At 45.5% G+C, this 14,292-nt stretch overlaps 1 protein-coding gene across 1 annotated transcript in view; it reads right to left on the bottom strand.

Moving 5' to 3' along the window:
- Positions 1–12,350, bottom strand: part of PRKCA (protein kinase C alpha) — a 362,239-nt gene extending 349,889 nt beyond the window's left edge. Inside the window, exons 1-2 of the mRNA XM_053910761.2 lie at positions 11,757–12,350; positions 8,489–8,520 (exon numbers count right to left, since the gene is read on the bottom strand). Coding sequence (XP_053766736.1) covers positions 8,489–8,520; positions 11,757–11,929 — 205 coding nt within the window. The 5' untranslated portion in view covers positions 11,930–12,350. The remainder of the gene's footprint in view (positions 1–8,488; positions 8,521–11,756) is intronic.
- Between the last annotated feature and the right edge of the window lie 1,942 nt (positions 12,351–14,292).

Here is a 14,292-nt window from a genome sequence, read left to right as displayed (position 1 = left end):
CCTTAGTAATTTCAATTAGATTTGACTGTTAATACTGTACCAATACTGAGATGCGTATGTGCCAAAGTCTAACATGAGGTTTCAAAGTGTGGTAGAAAACAAGACCTTAAATAAAGGGTATATCATGGAAATTCTGACTGTGAGGACAGTGAAGCCTTAATTCTCTGTCACCAAGAAACGGTTTATGTTTCCCTTAACGGCATCATTCTTTCCCCTCCGAACATAAATCCAGGCTTTGTACGTACCCAGAAAGTTTCCACTTGGCTCTGAAACATGTTTTCTGCAGAACTGTTAGAATATGAATCCATGCCCTGCACCCCCCCACGAGCCTGGTAAACTCTCCAGCACTCTCATTTTTAAAAGGGGGATAAGGCCCCAGGCTTCACAGGGTGCTTTCGGATGAAAGTGTGTAAGATGGGAAAGCTCCTGCAGGTCCATTTAGTTCATGTTAGTTTGTCATTTAGTTCCTATTAGTTTGTCTTTCCTTTCAGTTGCAAAAAATCTCTAAAGTGATTATAAGTCAGGTATAGCCCTTCTCCTTCGGCGTCCCTACTGCCACTCGCATCATTCCTCTCACGGCAAGGCACAGAAACCTTTCGGGCACAAGAAGTTTTAGGAATACCAGAATCAATCCAGTGAGCTACCACTCCCTCTGGAGCACGGCGCTCTGGTTTCAGCTATTAGCAATCCGACATAAGGGAAAACACACAAGCGACTATACCAGGTGCGTGTGCTGGAGCTGGTTTTAATCCCCCCCTTACCCAGGACATTTCCCCCTCCTGCTGTGGCCCGTGACATGCTTGTTTTGTTTGTGACAATAAAATTCATTTCTCTTTTTTTTTTGAACACTTTTTTATCTTCGCCCCATGACAATTTTTTTTCATTGCTTTGAGATAGAGAAGGGAGGGAGGGGCAGGGAGGGACAGAGAGAGACAGAGACATCGATGTGACGCAGAAACATCACCTGGCTGCCTCCTGCACACACCCCAACCAGGGATCAAACCTGCAGCTTAGGTGTGTGCTCTGACTGGGGACTGAGCCGGCACCTTTCAGTTTAAGGGACAATGCTTCAGCTGACTGAGCCACACTGGCCAGGGCCAATAAGATTCATTGCTGATGTCTGGGTTCATTTCCAAAGACAGAAGGATAGCGTGTGAAGCGGTTTATTCCTATTGTACTAATTTTGTAACTTTAGAATTAACACATAACTTATTACAGATACAATTAAATTACATATAACTTATTACAGATACAACTAAAATTGTCTCCATGTTTTAAATAAGTATGCTTAGCTTCACAAAGTACAATACTTTTTGTTAAGCCATCTAAAGATCTATCCCAGTCAACATACCCTTGGATTGTGAACTAAACTTAAAAAAACAGTAGGCAGCAGAAGTCACTGTGGTCCCTCTGGTTACAGACATTTACATCACATTTCTCCTAATATTTACATTGTGCCCTCCGACTGCCAGGAACTGCCTTAAACACCGGAGACAGAGAAATACACCTCAGTTCTTGGTGTCAAGGCCGTAAGAGGAGCAGACAAAAAATAAGAAATAAAAATGATATGAGGGGAGGGCGCTGTGGCGGGGAGGGCAGCCAGGGTGGCAGGAGGACGGAGGGGCCTGGGCCAAGCCTCGCGGGTGAGACGGGCATTATCTGGGCAAAGAGAGGGTGGGGAAAGAGCTGAAGAAAAAACACTTTCTGGGAAACTGCAACTCACTCAGAATGACTGGGAGGATGGGAAGTTCATTAGATGAGTCTGAAAAAGCAAGACAGCAGGATTTAAGAGACAGAATGTCCTGCTGAGGAGCCCGATTCCTCTGATAGAAAAGCTCTGAAATTAATGCTATTTTGAAATGGGAATACTGTGAAGGAGAATGAATGAATACTGTGAAGGAGAATGAATGAGCAAGCTAAGGGTTAATGTGCTTAAAAAATTAAATTGTAAAGCATCCGAAAGAGTGAAACACTCAGAGGGAAGGAAATCATTTCATCATAAAATTAAAGGAAACTTAAATGTCAGATTCATCCTCAAAAAAAAAAAGTTCACAGTTTCTACTGCCTAGTAGGAAGAATAACCACTCATCCGCCACAGCATCAGCTTCTGGTGGGGATGTGTGTGGCTAAACAAAAACACTTTCACTTAATGCACTCTGTAGGATTCCGAAAGCCATTAATCAGAAATCATTTCATGACAAGTATAGAGCACCAAACAGGAATACCCAGCACTCACTTTATCCAGGTGTCCTTATTTCTAACAAGTGTTAATGCATCTTTATGCGGGGGGGGGAACCTAGTGAAAACAAAAGCGGCTTTAGCTGCCCACCTCCGCTGCACTCTTCCATATTTTAGGTATTATTGACAATTTCATGTTCAAAGCTGAAATAACACTTTGATCTGATCTCAGGGCAAAAACGTCCCAGTTCCAAATTATACTTGCTCTTCCACGGGTCTATCTATTTGGAACTCTACAGATAACCTCAAGAGATTCATCTACGGTTCACATAGCTTCTAATGTGAGGCAATTAATGAAAAGGGGGGTGCCAAGCGGCTGACCCCAGTTTTGAAATTGAAGGATGGAAAATCCTGGCATCAGGTGGATACTAGACTTAGGGTATCACTTTGTAAATTACATAAATGTCTAACCACTATGCTGTACACCTCAAACAAATACAAAACAATGAATGTTAACTGTAATTGAAGGAAAAAAAAAAAAAGTCCTGGCATCAACTTTGAAAATCAGTGGCCTTTTGAAGTTTAGGGGTGGCCAACCCCATACACAGGAAGGACAAATACCTCACATTCTGCCCAACTCCATCCTCATCCCCCCTTTTTTTTAATATCTTTTATTGATTATGCTATTACAGTTGTCCCATTCCCCCCCTTTATTCCCCTCTGCCCCGCGTACCCCCTCCCACTCCTTCCCCCCCTTTAGTTTATGTCCATGGGTCATATATATATGGTGCCTGTTATGGAAAGGGGAGGAGCTTTAGGTGTTCTTGAGGGCAGGGCAACCCAAGTCGCTGTATGTGGAGGAGGGGTCTGAGAGGGAGCAATGGCACTTGCTCTGCTCTCAGCTGGATTTCAGTCACTTCCCCCGCTACCCACAATCAAATTGGGCCCTTCTGGTGCTGATTCCTGAGTAGGTGGGCTTGTGTACAGTCTAGGACCCCTGTGGGTCTCTCCTGTGATGCTGAGAGTTAATCCTGCTACCACCTCAACCCCCACAAGTATTTTCAATTAGAGGTTTCAGGCTTTATTTCCCCCCCCCCCCCCCCCCCCCCGCACTGGAGCCCTGGGTTGCAGGGTCTCTCATTCCCCAGTTGTTCCTCCCATTTTATCTGCATGTGAATATGGGACCGCCCTACTCCACAATTCCCTGTCTCACCAGGTCCTCCAGCTGCCACCTTGCCTGAGTCCTCTCTGCCCATCTCTGCCCCTCCTACAGGTCTGGATGAATGTTTCTTCATTATCTCCTTGGTTGTTGGACTTCATACAGTTCGATTTTCTGTCAGTTCTGGTTGTTTTTTGTTTTTAAATTTGTTGTCCTTCTTTGGGTTGTGGGAGGAGGCACAGTGTGTCTACCTACACCTCCATCTTGGCCGGAAGTCTCTCACACAGTGTACTCTTGATATAACAGTCAAAGAGTCTCTTGGGAGAAAGTATCTGAGACGGTGAGGATCCAGACGAGGAGGCTCAGCATGCTGTCTGCCAGCCCTGCACCAGCCCACCTGCCCGTGGCTGGGCCCAGAGTTGGCAACGGAGCCAGAGGACCCCCTTCTATCTTCTGACACCTGGTGTCCGCACTTGGCTCCCAGGCCCTGCCAACTGATGAGAATAACTAGACATCCTTTTCTGAAAAGCTGCCAACTAAATCCCCATTCTGTTAAAGGTCACCCTCCCTTAAATTGGCCTGGTTTTCTGGAATTCCTCAGCTTGTGCAGCCAAGGGAGACTCATTCTTTTTTCTCCCCTGAAACATCAAATTGTATTCTTACAGAAGGAATATAAAACACCACCCTGCTCAGCGAGCTGATGTAAATATGTAGCCCGAAGCAGGCCTTCAACATGGAATGTCATCAGCAGAGGCAAAGGGAAGCTGATTTTTAACCCTTAAATACTGAAAAATACAGAGTGTTAGGGAGAGACACAGGATAAATACAATATTTGGTATGTTCATAGCAGGGAAAGGGCTCAAGATTCAAAAGTGCTTCCCAGGGGCAGACTGAAAGCACACAAATGTAAATTAATCCTCTCCACAGGCAGACCCCCCCCTCACACATCCCCCTGTCCCTCTTCAGAGCCAACAGTCCCCTGCTGTTCAAGGTCATTGGCAGGCATTAATCCTGATGCTCTCTCTTTAGGGTGTCCTAATCAAACAGCCTCAGTGAGCAGTAATTTTCATTGGTGACCATTAAACAAAAGAGAAAGAACAGAAAAGGCAGGAAAAACAAGCCGAGGTGAACCAGAGGTAACAGACGGGGTGCCAGTTTGGCACGTCAACTAAGCAGGTCACACTTGGAGAGGCTGCTTCTATCACTGTAACTAGAGAAGCACGTGGGTCCTGCTGATGCTGAGGAGGAAAACAGTGAGCCGGCTCACCCCCTTTTCCAGCAGTGAAAGTAGCAGATCAGCCCGTCGGGGCTCCACTTCCCCCACAGGAAGAGAACCTTGGAGCCGCTCAGCGCACCCTCCTGCCCTGCGATCTGGGACGACTGCCTTTGGAAGCAGTGAGTACTGGACAGAAACCCCCGACTGGAGACAGACCTTCCCTGTTTGAATCTCAAGTTCGCCGATGACCAAGCCAGACAAGCCCATGTTCCTTTCTCCAAAAAAATAGAGGGGCAAGGACAGCTAGCCTCGCAGAGATGAAACAAGCATGGGGCCGATCAAGCCGAGCAACCACGTTATGCCAGAGAAAAATCAAAAGGCAAACTCGAGTCATGTCATTTCAAGGCTTATTTCAGATCTACAAAGGGAAAGCTTGTCTTCATCTCTAAAAATCTTAAGAAAAATGTTTCATAGCTTCTAGATCTAGCCTGAACCCTTCTTTCTTCTCCCCCATGTTTAAGGCCCTTGGTTTCACTATTTCAGACAGCAAATTCTCACAATGGATCCTCCTGTGTTCCCTGCCCTAGTAATATGTTTTCAAGCCCATCAATCCCTCTTCAGTATAAAGTTTCCTGCTTTCATTTATGTTGTATCTTGGAGAAGGGAAGACGTGGGAAATAAACTTACATGCTTTTTGTACATGTTTGTAAAACATAATGCTTTCTAAATGGCACAGATTACAAACCCGGTTTTAAGGACCAAAACTCATTTCAGTTTTCCAATCCTCACTAGACATTTACTAAGTGAAATGATGGCAAGTATTTTGGATTGAAAGCTATCTCACTGCATGAATGTGTGACTCACTTGGAGCATATGCACCTACAGACAGTATCTACTGAGCAAAGCAGCAGAACATACTAAGAGCTAGAAGATGCTGCCTCCATCAGGTGAGAACACGCTGATGGATTAGGAAGACGAAAAGCAGTCTCCACCTCCAGCTGCCCTGGTCAGAGTGTGTGTCACACCAAAGGCACAGATGAGAATGAGTTTTTCCCCCTGAATAAGAATGAGACTATCAAACAGAACCAAGAGGAAATGTTTAAAGTTAGAGAACATTGAAAAAACATTCTGAACTGGTCAGATGTTATAAAAATTAATTTCAAGCAGAGAAGCAAAATAGGACACACTGGGTAACTACTGTGCAATGAAAAGCCACTGTACTGAGCCGACAGATCGCTAAGTAAGTTACAAGATACAATGAATTGATTAGCATGCCTACTCGAAGTTAAATACAAATGATACATACTGAAATTGTGACAAGCAGATAGCATGTTACAAATAGACTTATACTTGAAATGGTTTCTGTGAATTAAAATCTGTAAATGCAGTAGGGGAATTTGTCAAAGACATCTGACTTTTAATTCTTCACCAAAGGAAAGAACAGTGCATAAAGGACCTAGTCACTGCTCTAATTTGTCTCATTTGTAAATCCTGCGTTCAAATAACAGGTATTGTGAGGCAATTCATGGAATAAATACAAATGGCTCAAACATGCCTGAAAACATGCTCAGCCTCGCCCAGGAGATGGAATGAGTTGGAGGGGACGGGGAGGAGCGGGGGATAGGGAAGGCACGTTTTCATCTACCAGAGCAAAAATGAAAAAGATTGATATTAGCCAATATTGGTAAGAGTGAAGGGAAAAGTGTATTTCTCATAGATTAATACTGAAAATGTAAATTGAAAACTATTTGGAGAGCAACTTAGCTGTACTCATCAAAATTTAAATGTATACACACTCTTTTAGGTATCTATTATAGGAATGCCTATACAGGTGTCCACGGATTTTATCAACAGTAGTATTTGCACTAGCAAGAGCATATAAACTATTCAAATACCCACCGATAGAGCAATGAGTGAATAAATAGCTATGGCCGCACATGCAAACACTAACTAGAAGGAGGGAGAACTGATGCTTTGACATAGACACCCATCACATACTGCTGAGCAAAAAAAATTAAGTTGCAAGATGATTAAAACTTTGATCTCTTTTTAAAAACACTAAGTATGTATGACTGAGTGAACAAATGGATGTCTTAGACGTTATCACTGAGGGTGGAAAAGGAGAAGGGTATACATTTTTATACAGTGTTCCCAATTTTGGCAACGATCATTTTTTTGTAATTTAGGTAGAAGGGAGTTACGCTGCGACTATTAACCTGCTAATTCCCTAAAAGTTCAATAGGTGCTCTGTGAGGAGAAACAATTCAGGTTCTCCCTTGTCGCCTAATAATGCAGCCACTCTGATTTTACCAACAAAATTTGCTCAGAAGAACAGGTCTGAAAGGGACCAATTTGATCCTGAGGTTCTTTATATGAAGAAAATCATAGTTCATAAAATAAAATACCACTGTGCACTCAATATTATTTAGAAAACTTAGTAAATACTTTTTCTCATAAGTTTCCATAGGTCTCCACCGAACACATTCCCAATGTGAACCACATTAGCCCAGAGTCACAAGTTTACATCTGTGAACAACCTAAGTCATCACGTGCGAGCACAGACCCAAACATGCCTCCAAAGTTGAGGTCTACAGCTTTCAGAAGTGGGAGGAATTACACCCTTGTCTTTGATAAAGATACTGGTGTGTGACACACCTTTCTCTTTATTCTCTTTTTTAAAGGAATATTCTTTGATCCCCCCACCCATGTAACTCTCAAAATGATTTATTCAATTGGGGTTTTAAGCAACATTGTAAAGGAAGGTAAAGTATTAATTGTACCATAAAATAGCTGCCTCTAAAATGTTTAGAAAATGTACAGGGTGGGGCAAAAAGTAGGTTTATAATTCTTCATATGGAAAATGCAATAAATAAGAATAAACTGGTTTGCGTATTCAAAACTGTAAACCTACTTTTTGCCCTATGCTGTATGTAAAAAACAGGTTCACAAATTTGCAGAAAATGTTAAAGGTAATCAACTTACTAGCATAACTGTAAAGTTACAAAAAGCACACACACTGTTTCTCTCTCCCTCTCATGCACTTAATATTAAACAGTGTTAGGATAATATTTTCCAGGCTAGGATGTACTTTCCACTTGCCCTATTAATAAACCTATGCCCAGATGGGAAATGTAACCAGAACTAAACAAACATAATATAGACAGTGAACAGGAGAGCCAGAAGGTAGGCTAACAAACCTGGGATGCCTTCACAAACTAGAAAATGCTTTAAAAAAAAAAAGTTTAAACAAACAGAATGGAAGTACAAAATGTTATATATTTGACATATGAAATGGAGAGGATAAAGTGTTATATATTTGACATATTACAAATCGGAGGAAGAGACTAATTGATTTCTTTCCGGATGAAATGGATAGTATCCTATGTTGTCACATATTTAAGCTGAGGAAAAAATGTGCCTCCTACTACAGCAAACAGTCATCATCAAATGATCTACACAACTTTAAAACACGTGAACTTTGTTCTGGATGACGATCACTAATCAAATAACAAACAGCTTCCGGTATAATTAATGTGTGGCCTAAAAGTAGGAGTCCAACTTAACACATGGGTAAGAGATGAACAAAAACCGGAGGAAGAACAAGAAAAGCCACACGACAGTAAAGTGATTCCATTTCTTTCCTGAACACCCACACAAAGACGGCAGTTTCTGACATGAATGTTCTTGGCAAAAGATAAAATTACAGGAAGATCTCTTTTTTTCAATGAGAAAAAGGCAGTTCTATATGTAGATTACTAGGCAATACCGCATGATTTTATTTTTAAGGCCCAAATTTAACTTACAGCCCTCATATTTTGAAAATATATAAGTAACTTTTTTGGATGACAAAGAAAAGAGGGCTGGAACTACAGTTCCTATGCAAAATGCTTACTTCATATGGTACTGGAAAGTAAAAATCGAACGTGGCAGCTTACCTTGGCACTGGAAGCCTTGTTTCCCAAACCCCCTGAAAAACAGAAATAAGAACAAAATATCTTAACATATTTTGTGTGGGATGTCATATTTTAAGCCAGTTATGTGACAAAGCATTTTACAGAGTTAAAGGTATGTACAAAAAACCCAGTGATTCGATAGGAAAAACACGCCTAAATAGGTCGGAGGACTCTATGAATCCAACCTGGAAAAGGCTGCCTGGGCTCGGAGGGCTCCCTGAGCTATTTCCATGTACCCAGATTCTCTCCAAAGCTTTACACTGTTATCAATACTTACATTTCAAGGCAAGAACATAATTGTACATTTAAACTAGTTGGCCGCAATATTCAAATAACATAAAGGACCTCATGGGGGGGGGGGGGACCTAAGTGGCTTAATTTGGTCTCTAAAGACCAGCTGAAAATTATTTTTTCTCCCTAAAGACAGTTAAAAAGTGGCTTCCTCATTTGTAATGAATTTGTTTAAAATATTTGTCTACAAATTGCCAAACAGCACCACTCTTAATATTAAATTTTGTCTTAAAGGAGCCAGATTTTATAAAGTATTCCTATTTTTGTATTTGAGATTATGATCTAATTATTACTGTGAAGATCATTTGAAACATACTGAGGCTATTTTGTTCTTGTAAGATACTTTAGAGAATTTGCTAAGTGGAGAACCTTGACATAGGTATTAAGTTGCCAACACTGTCCTAACTAGGATGAACTGCTTCAATTTTTTTCAGGTTATTAGTCACAATGTCTCGCTTTATGCAGCTTTTTACATTTACAAAGCACTTCACATATTTTTATCATTAACTTAGTCATTTCCACATCCCCATCCTAAAAAAAATCATACTTAAAACCCAAATACTTAAATTATCAGTGCTTTCATATTTAAATAAAACTCAAATCAAGGGCCCAGAGAAACAATGATGAAAGCACACTGAGAAATTGAAACCCCGGCTAGACCAGCCTGCTGGATATTTCCTGGAACTTCCGAGTGGCTGCTTTACAGTTAAGTGGAGAAATGCTGCAGGGGTTACTCAGGGAAGAGAAGACAGGGCAACCTTTATTTTCCACTTCACCTTATACCTGGTGACCGGACGCCCCACTTCAGTCCACCAGGGGCTAATCCTTCAGGGCAACTGATACTGGAAAGACATTTGCTACCCTGCGTGTGCGTGTTGCAGTCTCTTTTCTAACTTACCTACTTCCTGCAGGAGCCATCAGCAGTCTGACTGTCCCTTCTCATTGGATTTCACAGTTGACAGGGGAGGCTGAAGACCTCCCCTTAACTAAATGCAATGATCTTTTCCTTGGTGCTCCAAGAACTTATTTTAAATGGCCTTATCTACAATTACCTACTCCTTTGAGCTCAATCGCTTCATAGGCTGACTACACAACGGAAATCATTCATAGAGGTAGCTGTGCTTTTCGTAAGTGTAGTTTTGAGCAGATTTCTAAAAAGGAAAGGAAAAATGAAGCACCTTAGCACCACGTCTGTGGGACTCTCCCTTAGAGATGATGTTTCCCAGGTGTGATAGATGCAAATAAAGCCATCCATATAAAACTAAGCACCTTATTAGCACCACGTCTGTGGGACTCTCCCTTAGAGATGATACTCACCAGGTGTGATGGATTCAAATAAAACCACCCATAAGAGAAAAATTAAAAGTGGTTAGCACCACGTTTGTGGGATTCCCCCTTTGAGGTGTTTTTCCCCAGGAGGGATGGATTCACACAGCACCACCCATACTTCTCCCCAGGGCCCCAACAAGATAAATATGGCACACAGCCAGCTGGGGCCAGGGTGCACTCTGTGCCATGCAGGTGGCGGCTCTCCATCCATCCCTGTGAGGTGAGAGCTCAGGAACCCTAGCCACAGCTCTGAGTTGGGGACCTTGGGAAGGTATTCAGGCACAAAAGGTAGAAAAGGCAGGGTTTCTGGCAACCTGGGGCGGGGGGGGTGGGGAGGGAACTACAGCTCCTCTAACTGCATCACCTGGAGTTCCAGCTTTCTAAACTTTGGGGATTTGGGGGGGGAAAGGTGTCAGTGATCTTTCCAGAATCAGCTAATAAAGCCACAATTATATCACCAACAAAAAGCACAAACAGGGTGGGGGGAGATTGAAGAAGGTATAGGGAGGATAAATGGTGATGGGGTGGTCAACACAATATACAGGTGATGTGTCATAGACCTGTACACCTGAAACCTATGTAATTTTATTAACCAATATCACCCCAATAAATTCTATAAAAAAGAACAACATTTAAAAAGCACATGCAGTTTCACCTAGTTTTACAGGGTTCAAAGGCTCCTGAACCCCATCCATTTGTCAATTCCTCCCAGACACCCCAAGGTCCCCGAATTAAGAATAGCTGAGTTCATTGGAAATTACCTGAACTCTGACACCTTTAGTCCCTACAGTATTTTTCCTTAAATAAGGCCTCTGTCCTCGTCCACAGGGTTACAGATCTAATCTCGTGTTGACAGGGTCTATTTTAAATGACTCCCTCTGTCCTTCTGCCATTTGCCTGCTCCTTCCACAGCCCCCCCCCCCCCCCGCAAGCTTTCAACAGTTTGTTGCCTCTCTTCTCTTTGGGCTCACCCAGGAAAGTCCGAGTCTTTCCGTGCCCAGTAGACACAAGCTACAGTAGGCAGCAACCCAAGGTTCCAGCGGAGTCCACGCCCGCTGGGAAACAGAAAATACACGCCCCCGAATGCGCCCAGCCTGGCTCGCGAACACCTCGGACCGAGCGGCGCTGTCGCCGGCCGCCGCGGTTACTCCCGGGCGTGTTCCCCGGGAAACTCTGCCCTCTGGATTCTCCTTTCCACTGTACCCTTCGCTCACACCCAGCAAACGGCTGCTTCGCGGTTGGCGCGGCGGGCGGGCGCGCCCGGGGCAGCCGGGCTGCGAGACCCGTGGAGGGGATCGGTGTCACTCCCGCGCGCGGCCACCTCCCCCCTGCGGCGGGGGGTGTGTGGCCGGCCGGTGACTTCCCTAAGAGTCCTGCCCGCGCGTGTGGCAGTGGCCCGGGCGGCCGGGCGCGCGCGTGTCATTCCGAGCGAGAGTTTGCACTCCCGCCGGTTCTCCAAGTTCCCTGAGTGAGTCAGCCCCGGAGCGGACACGCCTGCAACCGGGGCTGGGTGAGCCAGCGAGGGTCCCGGGGCGACAGGGCCCCGGGCGAGGGACCGCCCGACCCCCCGGGGGCGCCGCGAGCGGGATCCCGGGCGGCGGTCCACGCGCCGCGCCCCGAGCGCACCTACCAGATGAAGTCGGTGCAGTGGCTGCAGAAGGTGGGCTGCTTGAAGAAGCGGGCGATGAATTTGTGGTCCTTCACCTCGTGCACGTTCTTCTGTCTCAGCGCCCCTTTGCGGGCGAAGCGGTTGGCCACGTCCTGAGGCGCCGTGGAGTCGTTGGCCGGGAAAACGTCAGCCATGGTCCCCCCCAACCACCTCTTGCCTCCGCCGGGGAGCAGCAGCCGGGGGGGCGGGGGCGGATCGGCGGGGCCGCGGGCGACCCCGGGCGGGGGGCGCGGGCCGGCGGCGGAGGGCGCCGCGCGGAGGGGCGGCGGCAGCCGGGGGAGCCGGAGCGGAGCGGGAGCCGGAGCCGGAGCCGCTCACTCGCTGGCTGGCACCACGCTCACTGACAGCCCGGCGCCCCGCGCTCGCGCTTCCTACTCTCGGGGGCAGAGGCGGCCCGGAGCGGCACCGCCCACCGCGCATGCCCGGAGTGCGGGAGCCGCGCGCGGGAGCGGGGGCGCGCGGGCGGGAGCGCGCGAGGCGGAGCGGCGCCGCGGGGACGCGCCTGCTGGAGGGGTCGGAGCCCCAGCGCGTTCCGAGCAGTCTGGAAACTGCGGGCGGCGGCGGCGGCCCGGGGAGAACGAGGCCGAATTTGGGAGCGTGGGCGGACGCTGGGCGGGGCGGGCCCGTTTTCCTCCCACGCCTTTTTCTTTTTCTCCCCTTTCCTCCTCCCTCCTCTGCTTCCGCTCCTCTCGCCTGGCCCGCTCTTCCCCCGTTTTCCTCCTCCCACTCCCACTCGCTCCCTCCAGCTCCTCTCTCCTCCTCGCTCCTCTTTTCTCCTCTCCACTGGGAGGTCTGCGCTGCCGGTCCCGGGACGGGGCTCCACGCTGCCTCCGCCTCCCGCCGCCTGGGCCGACCTGCCCCGACCAGCTCCCGCTTCGCGCACACGCACCGCAGCTGCCCCTTCCCTGTTTTAACAGCTTCTACCAATCTGAGGTTTCACCTGGCTAAACCACCCCACCTGTGTATGCCCTAAAATGCCCAACCCCCCAGACCTTCACGCTGTTTATACATGGATGGCAGGAGAAAAGGGAGGGATTTTAAATTTCACTCACAGTGGGATATAAAACTGAAATTCATAGACACGGACAACAGTACGGTGGTTACCAGAGGGAACGAGGTTGGATAGTAAAGGGTAAAAGGGGCCAACTGTGTGGTGACAGAAGATGATCTGACTTTGGGTGGTGGGCACACAATACAATATACAGATCATGGATCATAGAATTGTACACAAGAAACTCATATAACCTTGTTAACCAATGTCACACCGATAAATTTAATTTAAAAATAAAAAGTCATTGAAGGTTGACCCTTTCACCATCCTCCCATGGTCCTATATTTCAGCTGTGCCTTGTTACAGGCCTCTGATTAGGTCAGTTCAACCTAGCACGTAGGTTAGTTACAAAGGCCTTGTCTTTAGTTATTTATCCCCTTACTCATTGCCTGCCACAGTTATGATGTGGATCATCAGGCTTTCTTGATTTTACAAGTTCAGAACTTTAATTTAGAAATCGTTTGCATCTAAGCTAATTACTTCAATGCTGGCAGGTGCATTCAGTACTTTTGTAAATTACCAAAACTGCTTGTGAAAGGGTAGCTGGTATGCATATGCAAAGGACGAACCGGGGATGTGCCAACTAATCACTTGTTGAATATTTATTAGTTCTGCCTGGAGGATGCTCAAATGCATAAAGGAAAACAACCATCTCCCAGCATTTCGTTAGTGTTTCATTTCATAGTCAGATTCACTAGGTTCACAAATCACCTTCACGAGCCGAAGACGTCAAGAAAGAGAACGTGCCACCTCACACCTGTCAGAATCGCTATCATCAGAAAAATCAAGAAGGGTTGGCGAGGATGTGGAAAAAAGGGAACCCTCCTGCACTGTTGGTGGGATTGAAAGGTGGTGCGAACATTACCGGAATCAGTATGGAGGTTCCTCAAAAAATTAAAAGTAGAGCTGCCAATAGACCCAGCAATTGCACTTCTGAATATGCAAAGAAAACAAAAACACTGATCCAAAAAGACATATGTACCCTCTGTTCATTGCAACATTATTTACAATAGCCAGGATATGGAGGCAACCTGTGTCCATCAATAGATGAATGGATAAAGATGTGAGATATGCACACACACACACACTGGAATATTACTCAGCAATAAAAAAGAATGAAATCTTGCCATTTGTGACAACATGGATGGACCCACAGAGTTTTATGCTAAGTGAAATCATACAGAGAAAGACAAATACTTATGATTTCACTTATATGTGGAATCTTAAAGAAAAAATGAGTAGACAAACCAGAAACAAACCCTTAGATACAGAGAACAAGCTAATGGTTGCCAAAGGGGAGGGAGGTGGATGATGGGTAAAAAATAAAATAAAATGTCATTGACATCTATAAACACCGAAAGAACGGAAAGGAGAAAGAAAACACATTTTTTAGCCTTTCAAGAATTTTTTTTTTTTAAAAGAAAGCTTTTCTAAGATATATACCAT

This window comes from Desmodus rotundus, chromosome 9 (assembly GCF_022682495.2).
Source record: "Desmodus rotundus isolate HL8 chromosome 9, HLdesRot8A.1, whole genome shotgun sequence".
Classification (NCBI taxonomy): Eukaryota; Metazoa; Chordata; class Mammalia; order Chiroptera; family Phyllostomidae; genus Desmodus; species Desmodus rotundus.
This window is presented reverse-complemented; position numbering and strand designations above follow the sequence as displayed.